Consider the following 23554-nt stretch of genomic DNA (forward strand, 5'->3'; position numbering starts at 1 on the left):
TTTTGCTTTATAGATAATATTCCTCCTTCCTTTAAAGTAAATGCAGGAATATTGTCAGTGAACAATATCCTTTTACCAGTGAATCCTGAAAAAGGAGAATTGTAATTTGAAAATTTAAAAATGTTCCTATTTTAGTGCCTACAACTTGGTTTATAATGAGGTGAAAATAACAATGATAGATTTAAAAATCAAGATACTTCATCATGGCCATGTATTTAGTTGCACTGTGTATTTCTCATGCAACATTTTTTTTTAAACTGATATTGACACATACATCATTCTGATCTTCATCTTTGCTTTTTTCTTGTCTCTTTCTTCAGAGAACCTAAGAAAAGATACATCTAGTAAGAAGGATTATAGAAATTTTTAGAAAACTAGATGGAAGGTGGTAAAGTTAGAATAGGGGTAATGAGCCCCCCATGTAGTTACTAAGTTTTTAGCTGTCACTGTCATACTTACTGCCTTGCCTTCCCTTCCCTTCCTTCTCTTCCCTTCTCTTCTCTCTTCTCTTCTCTTCTCTCTTCTCTTCTCTTCTCTTTTGTGCATCATGATAACTGTACTCTTTTATCCCTATCACCTATTTCATCAACCCCCCTACCCACCTCCCCTCTGGTAACCATCAGTTTGTTCTCTGTAGTTAAGAGTCTGTTTCTTGGTTTGTCTCTCTCTCTCTCTCTTTTTTTCCTTTATTCATTTGTTTTCTTAAGTTCCACATATGAGTGAAACTATATGGTATTTGTCTTTCTTAGACCGACTTATTTTGCTTAGCATTATACTTTCTAGCTCTATCTATGTTGTTGCACTATGTATATACCATATATGGTATATGAAATATTACACTGTGTATATATATACCACATCTGTATTCATCAGTTGATGGACACTTGGGCTGCTTCCATACCTTGGCTATTGTAAATAATGCTGCTATAAACAGAGGGGTGCATGTATCCCTTTGAATTAGTGTTTTTGTATTTTGAGGGTAAATACCCAATAGTGTGATTACTGGACATATGATAGTTCTATTTTTAATTTTTTGAGGAACCTCCATACTGTTTTCCACAGCAGCTGCACCAGTTTGCATTCCTACCAGTAGTGCATGAGGGTTCCTTTTTCTCTACATCCTCACCAACACTTGTTTCTTGAATTTTTTATTCCAGCCATTCTGACAGTCATAGGTGGTATCTCATTGTGATTTTGATTTTCATTTCCCTGATAACGAGTGATGTTGAGCATCTTTTCCTGTGTCTATTGGCCATCTGTATGTCTTCTTTGGGGAAATATCTGTTCATATCTTCTGCCCATTTTTTAATTGGATTATTTGCTTTTGGTGTGTTCAGTTGTATCAGTGCTTTATATATTTTAGATACTAACCCTTTATCAGATATATCATTTGCAGATATCTTCTATTCAGTAGATTGCCTTTTAGGCAATTGCCTTTTCTTAAATACTTCTAGAAGTCTTATGAAATTAAGAGCTTTCACAGGGGTTCTGGATTATTGTGTAACTCTCCATTAATTTCTAGGTATCTGGTGACCCATCTCATGGGAGCAGATCTGAACAACATTGTGAAATGTCAGAAGCTTACGGATGACCATGTTCAGTTCCTTATCTACCAGATTCTCCGAGGTCTCAAGGTATAGTCTCCCTTTCTCCATCTCAAGTCTTAAGAGAAAGAAGAAGAAGAAAAAAAAAAAAACAAACCCTTTCTTATGGAAAATTTCAAACATAAAATCACAAGTACAATTATACTGTAATGAACCCCTGCGTTTACTCAATGACCACAGCTACCAAAATATGGCCAATCTTGTTTCTGTTGTATTCCCCAAGCCCTGGATTCTTTTAAGACAAGTCCAGACATCATATCATTCCACCCATAATAGATATTTCAATATGTATGTCTGAGAGCTCAGGACTCTTCATTCTTCCTTCTAAAGAGTAGTCATAATCTCTTGATCTAATCTAATGTCTGGTCAGAGTCATGTTGAAACTTTAAAAACCTCCTCTAGGATGCTAATTTGTTTGTGGGAAGGGCAGATAAGTAATGTTTTAAAATTAAAGCACCTTTGACATTGACATTTAGCAGCTTTGAGTCCCTAGTGAGCTCCAGAGCACTAGCCAGAAAATAGGTTGAAAGCTGTTTCACTTATACTTCAACTCTATGAATAGAGTCGATGGTATAGAAATCATAGTTATGATAAATGTTCAGATTACTGATAATTACTTGTCATTTCTAATGCTACTTTTTAATACTAGTAGTTCTTACTGATTCATGAAAATATACTTTAACTATGTCATATGGCCATAAGACGTTGGAGATAACTTTTTGATTTAACTGACTTTTTTCTCTTTCACAGTATATACATTCAGCTGACATAATTCACAGGGTAATGTATTGTGATTTTGATTGCATTATTTGGGGAGGGAGCGCTGAAGTGGAGAGGACCGGCATGTGGCCAAGATCCTAGTCTAAGCTTATTTTAGCCATTGAACTATTGATTATAACTTTACTCTAAGTTTAAACTGATTAAAGAAATGTGTGTGGTTTTTACTATTTAAGGCTAATTAGGACTAGGTAGTGACTGACTATAGATGGAGATCACTTATAGCTGAATAAAGTCTTACTTTTATGTTTGGATCTTCATCATTACCTGTGGGGAGAAAACCTAGCATGAATCATAGAGTTGATCATGTCCTCTCTGGACTTGCTTCCTAGGACCTGAAGCCTAGTAATCTAGCTGTGAATGAAGACTGTGAGCTGAAGGTAAGATGAAGAGATGGTGGGAATTGTTTGTTTCCACTTGTAATTACATGTTTGACTAACCAGGCAGACTTACGTAGTAAATGGGTTTATAAAATCATGACATTTTGTCTGAAAATTCATATTTTCCTTAGAAATATCAGAGTTTGAAATTTGAATCACAGACTTAATAAGTCTTAGTTTAAAGGATATTGAAGGTGGCATCAGGTGTCGTATTTTCATTCTAAAATAAAGTTACATTAGAAATTTAATTTGTTAGTTATAATAAAGGAAAATCATAGTCTGAATATTAAGTAAGCAATCCTGAAGAGATAATTACTAGATTAGTTTCCTAAGATAAGAATGGCAAAAGCCACTCATTCAAAATAATTCAAATAGGGGATAAATATAAATATATAGAGAGCAAGCAGCTTTGGAATATTTTTTCTCATTTTTAATCACTCTTTTAAACGTAATTAAATGTAATAAGAAGAATCATTTTAAGTGCACCCTTGATAAATTTATGTATCCATTTAACCACCAACACAATTAAAATAAAGAACACCTTTTCACTTCCAGAAGCTGACTTATGCTCCTTCTGAGCCACTCCCTGCTCCTCTACCCCTAATCCTGGACCACTGATCTAATTGCTGACACCATAGAACAGATTTATTTTTTTCTGGAATTTCACACGAATGGAATCATACAGTATTTGTGTGTGTGTATCTGATTTTTGCTTCGTATAATATTTTTGAGATCTGTGTTATATCAGTAGTTCATTCCTTTTTGTTGCTGAATAGTATCCATTTTGTGACTATGCCACGATTTGTCTATCCATCTACCTGTTGATAGACCTTTGCTTCGATTCCAGTTTGGGGCTGTGTAAAGCTGCTATGAATATTCATATGCAAGCCCTTGTGTGGCTGTATGTTTTCATTGCTCTTGGGTAAATGCTTTGGAGTAACATTTTTGTTTTGCTTTTTGTAATTTCATTTTTTAAATTGCTGTGTTTATCATGCATTCCAAACATAGACTTGGAAGTATGTTTATGAAAGTGCTGTATTGTTCTTCCCATTTCTGAGGCAGTAGAGTTTTTACCCTCCTGCCTTATGAGACTTAGGATCCTGACTGTTCCAGTGCCTGATTTCTCTTCTCTTCCTTAGATCTTGGATTTTGGACTGGCTCGACATACAGATGATGAAATGACAGGCTATGTGGCCACTAGGTGGTACAGGGCTCCTGAGATCATGCTGAACTGGATGCATTACAACCAGACAGGTATTGCTTTTATTGGTTATTTAGCACCTTCTTGGGCAGCATGTTGAGCGTATTTGGGATTCTCAGAAGCGGAGGTAGTGGGAATGGGAGGAAGCATCTTTTGTTTCCATCAGTAATCCTTTTAAAGTCGACAGCAAATATTTCAGTCGCTCAGATAGAGAAGGGGGGTGGTGTTGTATGTACACCGCTTTCAAACTTTATGATTTAGCAGTTGAGTTTTTATTTATTTAGATTTCCCGCGTATTCTGTGAGTACTTCTATCTGAAGACAATGGGTTCATAATTGTAACCTCTCAACATGACTTGGGAGAATCCACCATTTCCACCAATAAGAGTCTCTACCCCTTTGTGAACAGCTTATTTCTCTTTGTCTTAAGTATGTTTTGATATCCTACCTATGAAGCCCGTTAGTGGGGTGAAGGTCTTAGTAAGCTAACTTCCATAAAGATGAGCATGAATCGTGGACCTCAAATGTCTTAAATATTAAGTTGAGTATTTCACTTCTAGTTATAGTTCCATTTGTGGTCAGGTATGATAACAGTGACATTGTATGCCCTTTTCTCTTTAATTTTGCCAGTTGATATTTGGTCAGTGGGATGCATAATGGCCGAGCTGTTGACTGGAAGAACGTTGTTTCCTGGTACAGACCGTATCCTTTAAAAAGTTTTGGATTCTTGTTTCTTATCTGTATTCCAGTGTCCATGGAAGTATATTATTTTTACCTATCTCTAGAGAAGCTCTCAGTTACTTGCTTATGTAGTTGAGACATGCGTTATGAGATCTGCCCTCTGGCTAAGTGTCTTGCCTTGCCAACAAAGTGCCTTCAGTTTTACTTGTGAGTTGGAAAAATTCCTCACAAGCTGGGGAACTCTTTATATCTTTCACCTGTCATCTTTTGCAGTGAGTTCTTTATTACATTAATCTTCCCACAGCAGTTCTGCAACCCGAGCGTATTCCTGAGAGACTCCAGATCTCAATGACTGGTTTAGTCTACTTGTACAAACACTTAATGAGAGCAAGATACCCATTTATAAATCAGGGGTGTCTTTAGCTTTTATGTTTGATTTACATGTTAAAAAGATTATATTTCATCCCTATAATGATGTACCTGCTGACTCTCTTTATATTTGTTGTTTAACAACAAATAATAAAAGGAAGACATGATAAGGTCATCCTGCCATGTGATGGCACAATTTTTTTTTTCCAGCACAATTTTGTTTTTATCTAGATTGTAGCCAAACCTTAATTTACTGCCAGATTTACCATCTAGCCCATGGTTTACCATGGCCCTTTTATTTTAGGCCCTTTCCCATCTGCTGTATGCCCATTTCATGCTTTAGAAGTAGTATCATCCAAATGTGGTTTGTTAGAAGTCCCATTACTTTCACTTGGGGAAGATGTTCAAGTGAGAAAGAATGTTAAAATATGTGTCTAGAATTAGGTTTGAAGATTTTTGTAAAATTCATCTGGCTAGCCTATAGTGGGTTTGGCTGGGCTTTAAAAATGCTGCAGTCATGCTATGAATGTGTTCTATCATGCTTAGAGACCTAAAAGCTGTTTTAACGGACCCTCACCTAAGCAAACTCATTGAATTTATACCAGAATGTCCGTTTACTTGCTTACAGTTTGGGATATACTTTTGTGGTGACTGTGAATGTTCATGCTATCTCTCCACATGTTCTGTCTATCTTCTGCTGAAGAAAAATGTGCTTTCCTAATGAACTGAAAAGCTTCTGTCCCTCAGGCAAAGTTGTGTATTTCCCTGACTATTTCTGCATTGATAGAGTTCTGTCTCCCTGTACTGAACTCACCTTACTGCTCCTCGGTCCCGGATTCTTGGTTTAAATACCTAGTGTTTGTTTCATTCACCTTATATCTGCCTCTTAGAAATGTGGTATATACATTATAGTCCAAGCTAAGAGAATTAGGGAAATTTTTAATTCCCCTTTTCCTCAGGTACACAGCTCAGAGTCCCCATCCAGCAGACTAATGTCTCTCTTCCCAAGCACACTACTCTGATGCATTTCTCGATTCCTCCCTCCCCTTCCTCTTCTTTATTATCTGTAGCTCCTTTTACCTGCAGTCAGCTTTGGACACGCGTGCCTGCATTGACATGCAGAGTAGTGGAGAGAGACAGTAGGGTGTACTGGTTGAGAACACATACTCTGGAATCAGATTTCCTGGGTTTCGATCCTGCCTCTTATGCTCCCCGCTGTGTGTTTTCTAACCTCTGTCTCTCGATTTCCTTAACCATAAAAGGCTAATAGTATGTACTTTACAAGGCAGTTGTGAGAATTCAGTGAGACAGTATCTGGAAAGTAGTTAGAGCCTGGCAGGAAATGTTAGCCATCATCTTCATTACTGACTTTTGGGAAACACTTTTTCCCTTTACCTTCCCACTTTACTGTCTGCCTGTGAATCACTAAAAGTTTTTGTTTGTTTGTTTTATTTAAATTGTGTGACAAGTAGTAAAGGATGGAGCCCCTTGGCGGGCTACTGGTAGAAAGGTTTTAAAGCAATTGTGCCCTATGATTTTATCTCACAGACTTACTTACTCCCTGATGGCTTGACTCTTTTAGAATGCTAACTTTCAACCTGTAAGACATCTTCCCTTTATTTTTTCTTATTTTAGAGACAGAGACAGAGTGTGTGCACATGTGTGCAAGCAGGGTAGGAACAGAGGGAGAGAGAATCCCAAGCAGGCTCCGTGCTGTCAGTGCGGAGCCTGACGTGAGGCTCGATCTCATGACTGTGAGATCCTGATCTGAGCTGAAATCAAGTGTTGGACGCTTAACTGACCAAGTCACCCAGGCGCCCCAGAAGTCTTCCCTTTTTGTGCATACTTCTTTTCCTTCTGTGAGCTTTAGCTAGAAAACCTAGCATTTAGGCTTTTTACCATGGGCTTTTTTTTAATACACGAAAATTCATTTCAAAATTCCTATTTTAGTACTACACCATTTCTTTTGTACTTGGCTCTTTTTCAGACAGATATTCTACCGGATCATAAAAGTCAAATTCAGAGGATTTGTATTTGCAATACATACCACCCCCATCCTGTCAGTTGCCAGCTGTGTGGATGTAGATTTGGTGGCCGGACAAGGAGAGAGGAAAACGTTTTCTAGGACTTTTTCTTGCCTGAAGTGTACAGTTATGTGCATTCTAGCATAGTGGTTCTTAACTCTCATTTTCACCAGAATACTTCGGGGAGCTTTTAAAAACTCCCAAGTGCCAGGGCACCACCTCACAGACTCAACTAAAGTTGGTGTGGGGTCCAAGCACAGGCTTTGACGTATGTTTTAAGTCCCCGGTTGTTGCCAATGTGCAGCAGGTGCTGAGCACAACTAGAGTTTAGACCAGTTGATTTTTACTCTTAACCTTTCAGGCTGATCCTAAAAAAATTAGTTAGGCAGTTTTTCCTCATTTTTTTTTAAAGTTTATTTACTTATTTTGAGAGAGAGAGAGAGAGGGAGGGGCAGAGGGAGAGAGAATCCCAAGCAGGCTCCATGCTGTCAGCGCAGAGCCCAACACAGGGCTTGATCCCACGAGCTGTGAGATCACGACCTGAGTCAAAATCAAGAGTCAGATGCTTAACCGACTGAGCCACCCTGGCGCCCCCTCATTTTTTTTTAAAGGTACCGATGAGATGAGAAAGTTAATAATTTAGACTTATCCACTTGGGGGCCTGGAAGGATATTAGAAAACATCTAATTGAACTCCCTGTTTTTTATACATGTGAGGAAACCAAGACCCAGAGAAGATAGATCCAAAACTGTTACTTATGACTCAGGTCACAGTTTCTTTATGTTATTTTATTTGTTACCTATTCCCCAAATTTTTCTTTTTCTTCTCTTTTTTCTTTTTCTTTTTCTTAAAATTTTTCTTTTTCTTTTTCCTTTGGAGGATGTGCTGGCCCCACACATTCTTTCTTTGCCCGGCAAGATGTGCAGCCACTGCTTATTTATGATTTTTAAATGCAACTGAATGCTGAGGCAGCCTCTAGAACTGCTCTTCTGTTGAGTGCAGTTTTCTCCCTGTTTTCCTCACGTATTAATCATATTATTCTCATCTAGAACTGGTGGTTTTAGGGGTGCGTAGGTGGCTCAGTCCGTTAAGCGGCCGACTTGGCTCAGGTCATGATCTTGCGGTTCGCGAGTTTGAGCCCCGCGTCGGGCTCTGTGCTGACACCTCAGAGCCTGGAGCCTGCTTCGGATTCTGTGTCTCCCTCTCTCTCTGCCTCTCTCTCTCTCTCTCTCTCTCTCTCTCTCTGTCTCAAAAAAAATAAACATCAAAAAGTTAAAAAAAAACTGGTGGTTTTAGCTGCTAGATAAGAACTATCTAATAGAATTGTCTGTGGTATTGTGAATGTTTTCTGTTTGGGCTGTGCACTGGTTGGTAGCCACCAGTGACATGTGGCTATTGAGCACTTACAATGTGGCTAGTGAAACTTAGAAACTGAATTAAAAATATTTTTGTGGTAAAAGGTATTAACATAAAATTTGCCTTTTACCTTTTTCTTATTGTGGTAAAAAACGCATAACATAAAATTTACCATCTTAACCATTTTTAAATACACAGTCCACTGGCACTAACTATACTTACAAAGTTGTGCAGCCATCACCACTATCTTATTTCCAACACATCTTCATCACCCCAACGGAAACTGTACCCATTGAACAATAACCCCCATTCTTCCTTCCCACAGCCTCTGGTTTCCTCTCTTCAACTTCCTCAATTGGCTTATTCTAGATATTTCATATAAGTGGAATCACACAATATTTGTTCTTTTCCTTGATTATTTCCCTTAGCCATAATGTTTTCAAGGTTCTTCTGTGTTGCAGCATGTTATCAGGACTCCGTTCCGTTTTCTGTGTATTCCCCTGTGTGTGTATGCACTCATCTTTTCGTTGACACTTGGGTTATTTCCACCTCTGGCAATTGTGAATAGTGCTGCAATGAACATTGGCATATAGCTCTCTGTTTGAGGCCCTGCTTTCAGTTCTTTTGGGTATACATATCTAGGAGTGGAATTGTTGGGTCCTGTGGTAATTCTACGTTTACTTTTTTGACGAGCTATCAAACTGTTTTCCACAGCAGCTGTACCATTTTACATGCCCACCAGTGATGTAGGAGCTTTTCTCCGTGTCTTCACCAACACTTACTCTTTTCTTCTTTTTTTAAAAAAAAAAAATTTTTTTTAATGTTTTTATTTATTTTTGAGACAGGGAGAGACAGCATGAGCAGGGGAGGGGCAGAGAGAGAGGGAGACACAGAATCCAAAGCAGGCTCCAGGCTCTGAGGTGTCAGCACAGAGCCCGACGTGGGGCTCGAACTCACGGATTGTGAGATCATGACCTGAGCTGAAGTCGGACGTTTAACCGACTGAGCCACCCAGGCGCCCTCTTCTTTTTTTTTAAATTATAGCCATCCTCATAGGTATGAAGTGGTATCTCTTTGTGGTTTTAATTTGTATTTCCCTAATGACTCATAATGTTGAGCATCTTTTCCTGTGTTTATTGGCCATTTGTGTATCTCCTGTGGAGGAATGTCTGTTCAAGTTCTTCACCCATCTTTTAATTGGGTTGTCTTTTTGTTGTTGAGTTTTTAGTTCTTTATATATTCTGGATATTAAGCCTTTATTAGATATGTGATTTGCAAGTATTTTCTCCCATTCTGTGGGTAGTGTGTTCACTTTCTTGATAAGGTCCTTTTTTAAAAAAAAATTTTTTTTAATGTTTACTTTTGAGAAACAGAGAGAGACAGAGCATGAGCGGGGGAGCCAGAGGGGGGAGAGAGGGAGACACAGAATCCGAAGTAGGCTCCAGGCTCTGAGCTGTCAGCACAGAGCCCAATGCAGGGCTCGAACCCACAAGCTGTGAGATCATGACCTGAGCCAAAGTCAGACGCTCAACAAACTGGAGCCACCGAGGCGCCCCTCTTGATAATGTCCTTTGATGCACTGAAGTTTTGATTCTGATGAAGTTCCAATTCATCTATTTTTTCCTTTTGTTGCTCATGTTATATCTAAGAATGTATTACCAAATTCAAGGTTTGAAGATTTACTGTGTTTTCTACTAAGAGTTGTATGTGTTTCTCTGTCATACCTAGGTCTTTGATCCATTTTGAGTAAATTTTTGTATATGATGTCAGGTTTGAGGTCCAACTTGTTCTTTTGCATATGGAAACCCAGTTGTCCCAGAGCCATTTGTTGAAGAGACTATCCTTTTCCCACTGAATAGGCTTGGCATTTCTGTCCAAGGCTAATTCTAATCCATTTGTCTGTATATCTATGCTTATATAACAGTACCACACTGTTTTGATTCCTATAGCTTAATAGTAAGTTTTGAATTCAGGAAGTATGAGTCCTTCAACTTTGTTCTCACTGTTAAATGGCTGGGGGTTTTTGTTTGTTTTTTGTTTTTTTGGCTTTTCAGGCTCTTTTGTAATCCTATATGAATTTGAAGATGGGCTTTCCCATTTCCGCAGGAAAGGCTGTTGGAATTTTTTTTAATATGTATTTTTAATGTTTATGTATTTATTTTGAGAGAAAGTGTGTGCACATGCACAAGCAGGGGAGGGACCGAGAGAGGGAGAGAGAGAATCCCAAGCAGGCTCCAGGCTGTCAGCACAGAGCCAGGCACCAGGCTCCATCAGTCCTACAAACTGTGATATGACCTGAGCCAAAATCAAGGTCGGATGAGGCACCTGGGTAGCATCGGTTAAGCATCTGACTTCGGCTTAAGTCATGATCTGTTTGTGATTTTAATTTGTATTTCCCTAATGACCAGTAATGTTGAACATCTTTTCCTGTGTTTATTGGCCATTTGTATATCTTCTGTGGAGGAATATCTGTGTGCTTGGAGCTCAGATCCTAGAGCCTGCTTCAGATTCTGTGTCTCCCTCTTTCTGCCCCTCCCCTGCTCGCTCCCTGTCTGTCTGTCTGTCTCTCTCTCTCTCTCTCTCAAAAATAAGTAAAATATAAAAAAACAGAGCTGGATGCTTAACTGGGCCACCTAGGTACCCTGGAAGGCTGTTGGAATTTTGATAGCAATTGCATTGAATTTTTAGATCACTTTGGATAATATTGACATCTTAACAATATTAAGTCTTCCTATCCATGAACACGAGATGTCTTTCCATTTTTCAGTTCTTAATGTCTTTCAGCAACGATTTATCATTTTCATTGGACAAATCTTTCACCTTCATGGCTAAATTCATTCCTAGGTGTTTTATTCTTTTAGATGCTGTTGGAAATGGAATTGCTTTCTTAATTTCTTTTTCAGGTTGTTTATTATTGGTGTGAAGAAACAAAACTGATTCTTGTTGACTTTGTGCACTGCGTCTTTACTCAACTTGTTCATTAGCTCTAGTAGGTTTCTTGCGGATTCTTTGGTTTTTCTATCTACAGGATCCTATCATCTGCAAATAGAGATGGTTTCAATTCTTCCTTTCCAGTTGCTCTGGCTAGGATTTCCAGTATAATGTTGAATAGCAGTGGTGAAGTGAGCATCCTTGTTTTGTTCTTATCTTAGAGGGAAGTTTTTCAGCCTTTCTCCGGTGACTGTGATTTTAACCGTGTATTTTTCATAAATGCTCTTTATCATGTCAAGGAAGTATCACTTCAGAGAAGTTCCTTTGGATTCATAGTTTCATGAGTCTTCAATCTGAATTTCAAATCTTACTAGATTTTATTTAGATTACATTGAAATTTAGTTAATCTCATGTGATTACTGGTATTGCATTGGACAACGCAGTTTTAGATCTCTATAAGTCTTCTTCGTATTCTACCTTTTTCTCATTTTTTGTGATGAGTCTCCTCCTTGAGAGATGCTTTTAGTACTGGTTGTTAATAATCCTTGGAGTTCCCCTAAAGGTGTAAGAAATACTAATTTTTGTCTTAAAACTAAGTATATATTGTTAGGTTTGGAGCTATTCTCATTTATGACTTTGTAGAACACTTTTTCCATCTAGCTCAAAAACAGGATTATTGTTTTAAAGAATGAAGCCTTGCCTTAGAAGTCCAGTCAACTAGGTATATCAGGTGGACACAGCTGGTGAACTTCACATTAGAAGATAGTGAGGATACAGAATGTCCCTTCAGGCATAGTGCTAGCCTATTTCAAATGCCATTGGTTTTGAGAAGAGTGGCCAGTTAGAAAATGGTATTACCAATACTTAATAGTCTGTAGTGTAAGGAAGAGAGAAAATGAGTTTCAGAGCCCTGTTACACATCAAATACTGTTTCCTCTTCTGGAGACCACAGTGTTTGTTTGCTGTCATTTTCCTTTCCTAAGTAATCAAATGAATTTCCTTCATGTGTAAAACTTTTTTTCCTTCTTTCATTAAAAAAATTTTTTTAATGTGTTTTTATTTTTGAGAGAGAGAAACAGAGTGTAAGCAGGGGAGGGGCAGAGAGAGAGGGAGACACAGAATCTGAAGCAGGCTCCAGGCTCCACACTGTCAGCACAGAGCCTGGTGCAGGGCTCGAACCCACAAACCGTGAGATCATGACCTGAGTTGAAGTCGAATGCTTAACTGACTGAGCCACCCAGGTGCCCCTCCTTCTTTCATCTTAATAGAAGGGGTACCTTTAAGATATTAACCAGAGGCTAATGGGGCTGTTGAGTTATAATCTACTTGCCATTAGCTGCTGCCTTACTCCATATGAATTTCCTTAGTGTATTAAATTTGCTCCTTAATTCTACTTTATTTATTTCTTTTGATTTTTTTTTCAAAGATTTTATGAAATACAAAAAAAACAAAGAATAACATAATGAACACCTGTGTTCACAGCTCCCAGATTATGGGCTAAAACACGCCAGTAAAAAATTTCTGATGTACCCCTTGCTGTCACGTCTACCCCTCACTTGCAGTCACTAGTTTCAAATATTCTCTCTTTTTACTATTTTTTTAATTAAAAAATAATAAATAATCTCTACCCCCAGCGTGGGGCTGAAACTCACAAGCCCGAGATCAAGGGCGGCATGCTCCACTGACTGAGCCAGCCAGGTGCCCCTATTCTCTCTCATTTTAAAGCAGTTTCATGGGGTGCCTGGGTAGCTTAGTTGGTTGAGCATCTGACTCGATTTTGGCTCAGATCATGATCCCAGCGTTGTGGGATCGAGCCCCTGTGTCGGCTCTGTGCTGAGCATGGAACCTGGTTAAGATTCTATCTCTCTCGTCCTCTCCCTTCTCCCCAAATCACGTGCTCGCTCGCTCTCTCTCTCTCTCTCTCTTAAAAAAAAAAAAAAGTTTCACTTTAGACACTGAAAGCAAGGTCCTAATAAATGCTGAAGAAGAAAAAAAATTTTACTACATTATTTGCCTTTTCTTCTCCAACTTGACATTATATTTTCCCAGAAAAGATTGGAATTTTCACGTGTGTCCACAAACCTAAAGTACCTTAAGAATTTTAGTGTGCGTGACAGTGAAAATGACTATTTTGACAACCAAGAAGAGAAGAAAGTAGGCCTAAGTCTTCTTCTAGTCCATCCTGTCTGTCATAGGAAGGTTTTCCACCCTCCAGACATTAATGTTCTGGCTTTGTCTAGAACACTTAGAGGTGAATAGAATATTGGTTTTTTTATTTTCCTTCTGATTACCCCATTAACCTTAGGTTGATTTCCTCATCTATTCATTCTACCTATTACTTTTGTTACAGAGAACCTAAAGAGTAATCTTGGGCCTCAGTGGTTGTTTTAGAAAGGACCAAGACATCTATGATTTGAATTTTGACAATTTGATCATTATAACTGAAACACATGTTTACCTAACAGGAAAAATTTCTTCTATCTAGGGGGGAAAAAGAGGGTTAAACCAATTATGAAGGATGGCTTGTTGTGGAGATAACTAATTGTCATTATGTGATACATTTTGCTTTGCTCTGCTTATGTAGCTGCTTGAAGCACCTTCTGGCCTTAACTGCCTGGACAAATTGTAGTGGCCTTACAGTAGCTGGTACTATTGGAAGACTGACCTGTATTTCAATGGATTTGCCAGCTCTTGGAGAACCTATGGTGATTTCTTCTGAGGTCTGCATGCTTTGACTTCCCTCTTACAAGTGCTTTTAGCTACTAAGCAGATTCTTGTTTTGCATTGTGTGCTTACTAATCTCCCAAGTATTGGCTATCATGCTGTAGCAACTCTCTTTGCTCATAGCCCTTACACACTCATGGCATTATACTTGCGTACTCTTTATGGTGTAGACACTTCAGTTGGAAGGTTTGAGGGCTTTGTTAGGCCTGATATTAAGTGAAGCAACTTTTCTGGACTACTTTTTGTATTTAGACTTTCCATCGAGTATGATCATTATAGGTTTTTTAGGGCAAGGTAGAGGGCTGGAGCTGAGTTAGAAAGCATATTATGACTAGTCTTTTTAAGCCAACCAATATTTATCAAACTACACTGTGGAAGGTGCTGGGGATAAGATAGTACCTGTCCCCCAAACCAGAGTGATCATACTCAGTGGAAAGTGAGTTATAGGAGTTACCAGAACAAATGTCTACTCTCTCATTATAAAATAAGACAGAGTGATAAAAATGCTATAATAGAGGTACAAATAAGTTATTGAGAAGAAGTAAAGTAATTCGAACTTAAGATATCCAGGAAGACTTCACAGCACAGTTCTTGTTTGAGTAGGACTTTGTAGAATAAATAAGAAAAGACTTGATAGGAGGTGAGAACGGAGGATATTCCTGCATATGACTTGCATAAATAAGAAGGTGGAAGCTTAGAATTGCCTAGAATATTTGGTGTGCGTTGAAGCAAACCGTCTGAGGCAGTCAGAAAAGAAGCTTGATGCCAAGTCAGGGAGGGCCATGAGGGGCTAGGAATTCGGGCTTTATTCTTCAGACGTGTGATTGTTTTATACTGGCAGAGACACGGGGCCCCCAGCTCATTGCTGTCGTGAGCCTCTGTGACTGGTGGGAGTGCCACACTCTTCAGGTATGATGAGGTGAAGGTAGGGCGGTTAAGAAACTCAGCCCAGAGTCTTCTGGCTTCCCTGAAGGGAGTGTAAAACTTGACTCTCATTTCAGTAGTCAGAAGTCTCTTAAACAAGAGTACCAATCTCAACAGTTTTATTTCCCGAGATTAATTTTGATGCATATATTGTAAAACTACCTGTTTAAGAGTTGAAGCAGTCTAGTTGGTTTTCATATATGATATGCTTTGTGTTGTGGGAGAGCTACCCAGTTAAATTTGTTCCTGGAGAGTGTGAAGGGACTTAATACTTGTAAACTGAATCAATTAAAATGGGCAGAGGGGATCCTGTACTAAATTCTGTTGTCATATAGCTAATTTTATTATTTTATTTATTTTTTAATGTTTTTCTATTCATTCTTGAGAGAGAGAGAGACAGGGCATGAGTGGGGGAGGAGCAGCACAAGAGAGGGACACAGAATCTAAAGCAGGCTCCAGGCTCTGAGCTGTCAGCACAGAGCCCAACACGGGGCTCGAACTCACAAGCCGTGAGACCATGACCTGAGTGGAAATCGGACGCTCAACCGACTTGAACCACCCAGGCGCCCCTTAATTTGATTGTTTTAAAGCAAGACCATATTCGTCCATCCTCCCCTCTCTGTCCCCATTATTGCACGCTTTAGTTTTTTTTTTCTTGTCAGCACTTTGAACTAAGAGTCAGTATTGAAATTTTAACCTCCAGAACACATTGATTTTTGCCATTTGCAGATGACAAAGTTCTCTACTATATTTAATTTAGAAATGATTTCTGTGAGTGGACTTGTTTCTAATTTAACCTTGTTTTCTACAGAACACAAATTGTTTGGGTCTAGGCTGAGGTTTGGCAAACCTTTTCTTAAAAGAGCCAGATAGTAAATATCTTAGGGTTTGGGGACCATCTGGTTTCTGTTGTAACTACTCAATTCTGCTGTGTAGGGTGAAAGCAGTTACAGACAGTACATAAACGAATGGGCATGGCTGTGTTCCAATAAAACTTTATTTTCAAAACAGGCAGCAGGCTGGGGTTTGCTGACTCCTGTCTAGAATGTTCTTCCATTTAAGCCAATTTCTTAGCTGGGGGTGGGGGTGGGGACGGGGAAGAACAGGGCAAGATGCCAGTGATATTGCGTCAGTAATTCCTGTAACTTAGGCAACCGTGGTTTGCAGAAGCCATTATTTTAAGTTACACCGTATTACCTTTATATGTGTAATCATAAACAGAAATATTTCTTCCATCCTCCTTTCCTTCCTGCTTCCTGAGGAGAAGATCTCCTCAGATATTTCGAGTGCCCACCATGTAGCAGATAGCAGGCTAAGCACGGGGGATAGGCGGCAGTCAGGGTGGCCCGTGCCCTCATGGAGCTACATACAGATCAGCAGAGGTGACAGAAAGCAAACGAAGTAATTATAGATTGATGTTTGCAAGCATTGTGCTGGGGTAGAGAATACAAGGAAGAAGGGGCTTTCTTATTTAGAGTGTGGGGGGAGTCCTCTCTGAGGAAGTGAGACCTGAGGTTGAGAAGGATCTAATATGCCAACAACCTGACAGGATGTGTGATAGGCACCAGAAGACAGTCATCCTCCCCTCCTTTTCCCCGAATGTCAGTAGAGACGTGGATAAACTCTCACACTTTCATAGAGAATATTAAAAGCTTACTTTATATAACTTTTTTCTCTCCCCTTTTAACTTCCTTTTTGGGCAAGACTAAAGGCAATAAGAACAAACGAACAGTTTCTGTCTTCTGGTTAATATATGCACATACGCGGAATAGTTGGCTACCCGAATAAGGGTTTGGACGTTGTAGTCTATTGTGTAGAGCCTCTGGGATGTGTGAGGTTTGTCACTGCGCTTGTGAGATGGAAAACTCTCCTGTTCTGCTTCATGATGGCGCTCCTGAAGAACACGCGGATGCAGTGGGGGAGTGGGGCCCTCTGCTGGCCGACTATCACTCACAGCTCCTCTCTGCCTGCTCTAGCCATTGCAGAGGGACAGGTTTCCCAGAGGGCACGCTCAAGTGGTGTTAGGCCCTGGGGTAGTGGCAGGCTCCTGTCCTATTACAAGCTCCTTGGGTCAAGCCTTTCGGGGGAGTATTCCCAGGGGAGCTTGGCCAGCCCTAGCTCCTATGCTCTGCTGCTCTTTCTGTTCGTGTAGCACTCTGCTTACCAGTGCTTTCTGCTCAACTGGCTTCTCACGCTTTGGTGGAAGGTAAAGAGGTTAGGTGTGGACTGAGTGAAGCTTTTGTGCTGTCACCTGCTGTCTTTGACCCAGCTAAAGTCACTTCGCTTTACTGATGGGTAATGTTGACAGATGCCCAGAATGAATATAAATTGGGGGTGTGAGTGGTAGTATTTTGAGTCTTTGCACAGGAGGAACATGTTCTACTTGAAGTGACCATCCATGGAAGCCCTGATCTAGGTTAATTCACCATTTTGGCTTGGCTGGGGGTTTTCACTTTTTGTTATTGGGGTATTTTGTTTGTTTGTTTTGTTGTCGTTTGTGTTTTTTATTTTTATTTTGTCCCAACATTTTCCTTTATAGTCCACCATTAGATATTGATCAGTTGAAGCTCATTTTAAGACTCGTTGGAACCCCAGGGGCTGATCTTTTGAAGAAAATCTCCTCAGAGTCTGTGAGTTGATGCTTTGATTGTAATTATCTGCCCTGTTGGGAGCCTCTGCCGCTTCCCTCAATCTGTACTTTGACCTGGGTATGTTTGTAAGCACGTGTGCCCTTTTGTGCTGACTTCCAGGATGAAGTATAAGTGTGTGTGTATGTGTGTGTGTGTACACATTTGCTCACGTGCATGTGTTTCGTTCTCTATTGGAGTACATACGTAGATCATGAGAGCTGGTATTGAGCAGTCGTGTCCCAGTAAATGATTTGAGATTCTAACTCATTCCAAGAGATCAATGGAAAATTGGTCTCTGTTACCAAGCCCTGACATCATTTTCCTCGGCAGTGTCACATATACCTGAGCTCTTTTTATATTCTGGTTAGTGCTTGCTCTCAGAGCATGAGCTTCACCATGTACTAGTCTAGCTTCATCACCACAAGGATGAAGTGTGCATTGGGTGCACGCTACTGCCCTTTTCCAGAAGTTCCTGCTTTTTATTGTTTTAGAATCGACAACTCTGCATCTTGTATAAGTTGTCTATTCTCAGCAGGGCCATCTCTCCACCCTGTCTCCAGACCAGTCCTAGTACCTCACATCCACTGGAGTTGGCTTGTAAATCCTTCCTCCCACAGCCTGCCTTTGTAATTACAAGTCAAATAACCTGAGAAAAAGCTTTAGAGCTAATGCTTTCCTGCCTCTAAGCAGGGGTTTAGAGAGAAGCCGTGGGAATGTGACTCTGGCTTGCTTTGGCTCCGATTTCCTGCTGTTGGTCATTTTCTGGGGCCAGAGATAAGAGAGAGATCATGAAAGCTCAGCCTTTCTCCCTTTTCTCCTCTGTCTGCCGCCAGGCAGTTGACTAAAAGGGAAAAAGAGCTGTGGAGCCAAGCTCCAGTCGTGCCTTCCTGAATTCTCGTCCCAGCATTCTGACTAACGGGGTCCCTTTGCCCAATTGGAAGGACTGCTGGGTAGCTGGAGGCAGGCTTGAGCAGGTGAGTTTGAATGGTTCATCGTCTCCCTTACAAAATAAAGAATATTGTCATCTGGTATGTTTCCGGTACATTCCTTTAAAAGAGCACAAAGTCCAGTGTATTTATCAATTTCTACTCTGAGGGATGTAAGAGACTGTGCTGGCTCTATTATTTTGTTTCATTTATTTATTTAAGAAGAAGAAGGAAAAGCACAGAAAAGCTGTGACTTGCCTGAGTCATGCACTGAGTCACTTGGCAGAGCTGAGCATAGATATCAGATGTTCTGATAACATGATCTCTAAACTTGAATCTCATGCGATTGCACACTATTTTGAAAGTCATTGTCAGAGTTACTGACCACAGTGTTAACCCAAAGGAGTGTTTTCTTTTGCTTTATGAAGTGCAGAAGCTGGATAGAATGAATCAAAGAAGATACGAGATGCTGCGTAGTGAGGATGGTGCTTTATTGTTTTAAATGCATTTGCTGAGAAAAACCGGTAATAGAGAAAACACGGGGGCAAGGGAGCGGGGTTGGGAGGAAGTTCACTTTGTTTACTGATAGTACTAATGAGACTAAGATAGTAAATTCATTCCCTGTCTGGGAAAGGCTGTTAGCAGCTCCTGCTTAGTCGTGTCTCCCACCCCAACCATCTGCCTTATAGGTGTGTGCTGTTAGTCATAAGAATTTCTGAAAGAAAAAGCATGGGTGATACAGTATTTACCTATTATTAATCCATCATTTATTGTTAAGAAAGAAACAACATCAAGTGCCCAAACTAATAATGAGATCACCTTTATCTTCGGTGAAATAGGATATATTATACATTTAAATAGCTCTAGAGTTGGGCATAACAAAATGGAGTACCAGAATATAGAACGCACTCAAATAATATTGTATCGAGTACAGGAATAAGAAAGTTTTGTGTTTTTTTTTTTTCCTACATGGTTATGGCGAGTAGATAAAAGGGGTTTTAAACTTTCAAAAGGGTAAACAAGATTAATTTGATGTCAGTGATACTCCCCAAGTACCAGTTTATTTTAAAAGCACATGATGTGTAGGATACATGCTGTGTAAATAACAAAGCCAGGTGAGGAAACCTGTGTAAAGGTATTAGAAATAAAAAGAAAAATTCATTAGTGAAGGAATGTAATAAAAAAAGAAAGCCAATAGCTATTTTCATCACTCGTGAAGAATAGTGAGGTAGTGATGCCATCACTGATGTAGAAATTCAATCAATAAATAAGAAGACATTGTAAGAAAATGCAATAACGGGTGGGCTGATTGAGAACAAGGTGGGATGTGCTGGGAGAAAAGGGGATAAAATGGGTCATGGTGGATGGCTGAGGAGAGAGTTTTTTGGTTAGTGACCCAACACCTATAGTAATCAGTGAAAGAACAAAAAAAAAAAAAAAAAATCATACTAAAAAAGCAAAAGCCCTTTCACCGACTCACATTTTTCTCTAGAAATCTATTCTTCCTAACCTCCTGACAGGAAGGGGGTATAAGAACCTAGTTGACTAAAGGAAACAAAGACAGAAAATGCACAGGCCAAGTATTGTTCACAAGAAAGACAAGAGAGGTGGCAGAATTTTAAGATTTTAAAACCCAACTGGTGTTCCACTACTGCGGGGGGGGGGGGGGGGGGGGGGGGGGGGGGCGGGGGGGGTTTACTTAGCGGGCCCCCTGTGGTTACATTTCTTGGCATGCAAAGTAACGTTCGTTATGTAACTTGCTTAAAGGTAAATCTAAACTTTGTTGAGAGAAAGTTAAAACGACTTCATGCCACCTTTTGAATCTGCTGGCCTGTCTTTGGGCCGGTGTGAAACAGAATGTGACAGGCGGGGTGGAGCGTGTGGCCCCAGCCCTCTCCTGATGGCCAGCCTTACACACGTCATCCGACCCCTAGGGCACTGGAGCTCTGAGGATGAGTTAAGGTGAAAACTTACTGAAGGGAGCCCCAAGGAAGTGTAATTACTTGACCAGGGTGCTCACTGAAGATGCCACGCCAGCCGCAGCGGGGAACGAAAGGTTTAAGAAGAAAGGGAATACAAGACCATTTTTATTGAATTGTGTTGATTTTCCAAATCCCATCACTTCTCCTTTAATAGGAACACATGATAAACTGGCAGTTCTTACAGCACTTTGGAGGCGGGGGAATTGTGTTAAAGCTGATGGGACAGCACGAAGAGGAAAGCTTGGAGTGCCGCTTACATACGCGCGCGTACCTACAGAAGACCTCATGGTTCGGTCCCGGCAGACTGTTTTGTAGGCTCCCTCCCGGCTGTTTATGAAGTGGAGTCAGCCTGTCCACCTGTTAGAGACTTGTGGAGGAAATCACTGAGGCTTGCTAGAACACCATCAGTGGCCTGTGACTTCTGTTCCGTCCTTGCCGTTGGCTTCTAACTTTCCCCCGTGTCTCCTGTTTCTTCCTGTGTGTTTGTGTGTTTGTGATAACACACAAACTGTGTGTTTGTGGCATGTTATAAATGTACCACGACTAATGTCTTTGAAACTTGGCATTGCTTATCAGCTCACACACCCGGCCATGTCTTGCGTTTGGAGGGGTGGTGCCTTGGAGAGTCACCAGAACCTGTGCCACAAAAATTTAACCTCTTCCTTGAATGGATATATTGAAAGTTTTATTTTGTCCAGAGCCAAATCAAAATTTTCTGAATCCTCTCCATTTACCTCCCCCCCGCCCCCCCCCCCCCAGCCCCCCATCCCCAAGCAAACAGGTTTGGGCCATCCTGTTGAAAACAGTTCTCTGGCTGGCATCCTGGATCACAGGGCAGTCTCTTTCCAGGGAGCCTAAAATATTTCATGTTAAAGATGATGCTAAAATGAAAGAAAAGCAATTTTTCTTATCTGCATGGCCAGTCACTGGCTGCATGCCTAATAACTCTCATGCCATTCATAGAAGTGTGCCTTAACATACAGCCTTGGGCTCTGGCCTGGGGTGGGGGGTGGGGGGAATGAGTGGGTGGGTTTTTCCTTTGTTTTGGGGTGGCTTTTTTGGCCTTCTTAAAAACTTGAGTTGAAAGTTATTTTTTTGCACTGTATGTTTAACAATGCCCTTGACTAGGCATCTAAGATATTAACCAGCTTCAGCAGATTATGCGTCTGACGGGGACCCCCCCTGCTTATCTCATTAACAGGATGCCAAGCCATGAGGTGAGAACAAACAGACTGTATAGGGATATCCAATTCAGAAGGCCACATTTCATTTTATTGCCACTGTATAATCAACACAGTTTTTAATGTCACTGAGTGCTTTTGCATGTGCCTCATCTGAGGATGGCTACTGATGACTGCCTGTGTGCTGTTGCAAGATGTTGACATTTGGGATAAAATGTCATCCAATCCTATGGATTGAGAATATAATTTACAGGCTTGTAAATAGAAAATGATATTACTTCTATATTTGGGTTTTATGAATTCAGTGCTTAAGAGACTGTTGTGTGTTCCTAGTTAGGGTATGTTACCATCTGATGGCTTTAGGCTGGAAGTGTATTTAACTGAGGACCATTAGGATGGGCTATTCGTCAATTTTTTATAATGAGCAAAAGAGTATTCTTCCTTTAAAATACAAAAAATCAATAAAATATCCAACACTAATAAGTACTGTATTTAAAAGAAAATATGTAAATAATATGGAATAAATATGAACACTGATACAGGATAAGGTGTCTTCTTGACCAGTTCTTACTACTTAATCTAATGCTAGCTTTCTTATCAGAGGTGATTGGGGCACTTCTTTCTAAGGCGCCTTTAATGCTTTTGGGAGCCAGGCTGGCATCCAGAGGCCCTTCCCAGCAGCTTTGTTTCTATTTCAGCTATATTTCAGTCTTGAAATTTACCTTTTTTTAAAAAATCTTATTAGAGGGATGACTGTTCCCTGCATGAGACAGACAGGTCTCTCTTACCTCTGTTTTCCCTTCATCCTTTCATCTTTACGCTCAAGTAGGAAGGGATTACAGCCATGTGGACAGTCGAGTTCTTTTCAAATCGGACCCAACGGCTTTTCAAAGCGGACTTCTACTTGCGCCACATACAATGACTAAGAAGGTGAAGTTACCCTAGCAACCAGAACTTTTTCTAAGGTCGTGTGTGCGTGTACATTTTTACACACATACGGCGTGCACACATACGTTTAGTGTTGAGCCTTGTTAAAACAGGAATTTTAAGGAAGTGGTTAAGATAAAAGAAATTTTATCTCAGATGGACTGATAGTGAGTGGGGTTTACTTTTTGAAACAGGGATGTCCATAGACATAGTTTAATACCTACTGTCTGAAGTACACATTTATGAGTTACATTTGTATTTATATGATTATTCTCAAGACCAGTTTTTGGTTTGCCTTGGTAGAGCTCTCAGTCCTGAATAATATTTGGTGCCTTAAGTTCCTTCGGGTGAAATTCAGAACTTGTGAAGTTGAAACACCCTTAGTGAATGAGAGCAAACTTTCTAAAGGCAACAGTGTTGGCAGTTAATGCCTATTGAGCCATCACTCTGAACCAAGCACTGTGCTGAGGAAGTGCTGGCTTATTATCTCTAATCCTCACTGCAGCCTGGTGAGGTCAGCATTGTTAATCTCATTTTACAGAAGAGGAACTCAAGACTTAAAGAGAGTAAGTGACTTACCCAAAGTGATAAACTCAAGATACAAACTCAAGCCCTTCCACCGTAGGCACCAAACTAATAACAACTATATTGGTAATATAAATGTTTGTGGCAGAATTTTAGTTTGAAGCTCTTTCATAAACTTTTATCGTACTTGAGTATCACAGTGACTGTATGTTACAGGCAAGCCAAATACTAATATCTAATACTAATATTTTGCAGATGAGGTCACTGATGTGTTAGCTGAGGACTAGCCCCAAAAGATGTACCTTCTAAGTGGTAGGGGAAAGATTTCCACACAAGCCGTGTAACTTATAGCCCACTATTGTTTGTTACTCTTAATAATGAGTATTTTTTAAATGTGTTCAAGACTCTTAGAA

At 40.0% G+C, this 23554-nt stretch overlaps 1 protein-coding gene across 6 annotated transcripts in view; it reads left to right on the plus strand.

The window, feature by feature from the left end:
- Positions 1-23554, plus strand: part of MAPK14 (mitogen-activated protein kinase 14) — a 74686-nt gene that overhangs the window by 44285 nt on the left and 6847 nt on the right. For 2 of the 6 annotated variants that reach the window (XM_042938564.1, XM_042938560.1), the window contains exons 4-9: positions 1523-1634; positions 2355-2384; positions 2714-2761; positions 3901-4015; positions 4592-4663; positions 17521-17600. In XM_042938564.1, coding sequence (XP_042794498.1) covers positions 1523-1634; positions 2355-2384; positions 2714-2761; positions 3901-4015; positions 4592-4663; positions 17521-17600 — 457 coding nt within the window. Of the gene's footprint in view, positions 1-1522; positions 1635-2354; positions 2385-2713; positions 2762-3900; positions 4016-4591; positions 4664-17520; positions 17601-18433; positions 18575-20662; positions 21257-21645; positions 21726-23554 lie in introns of those variants that run through there. The other 4 variants (XR_006202563.1, XR_006202564.1, XM_042938563.1 and 1 more) reach the window with 4 other exon arrangements.

Source organism: Panthera leo, chromosome B2 (genome assembly GCF_018350215.1).
Source record: "Panthera leo isolate Ple1 chromosome B2, P.leo_Ple1_pat1.1, whole genome shotgun sequence".
NCBI lineage: Eukaryota > Metazoa > Chordata > Mammalia > Carnivora > Felidae > Panthera > Panthera leo.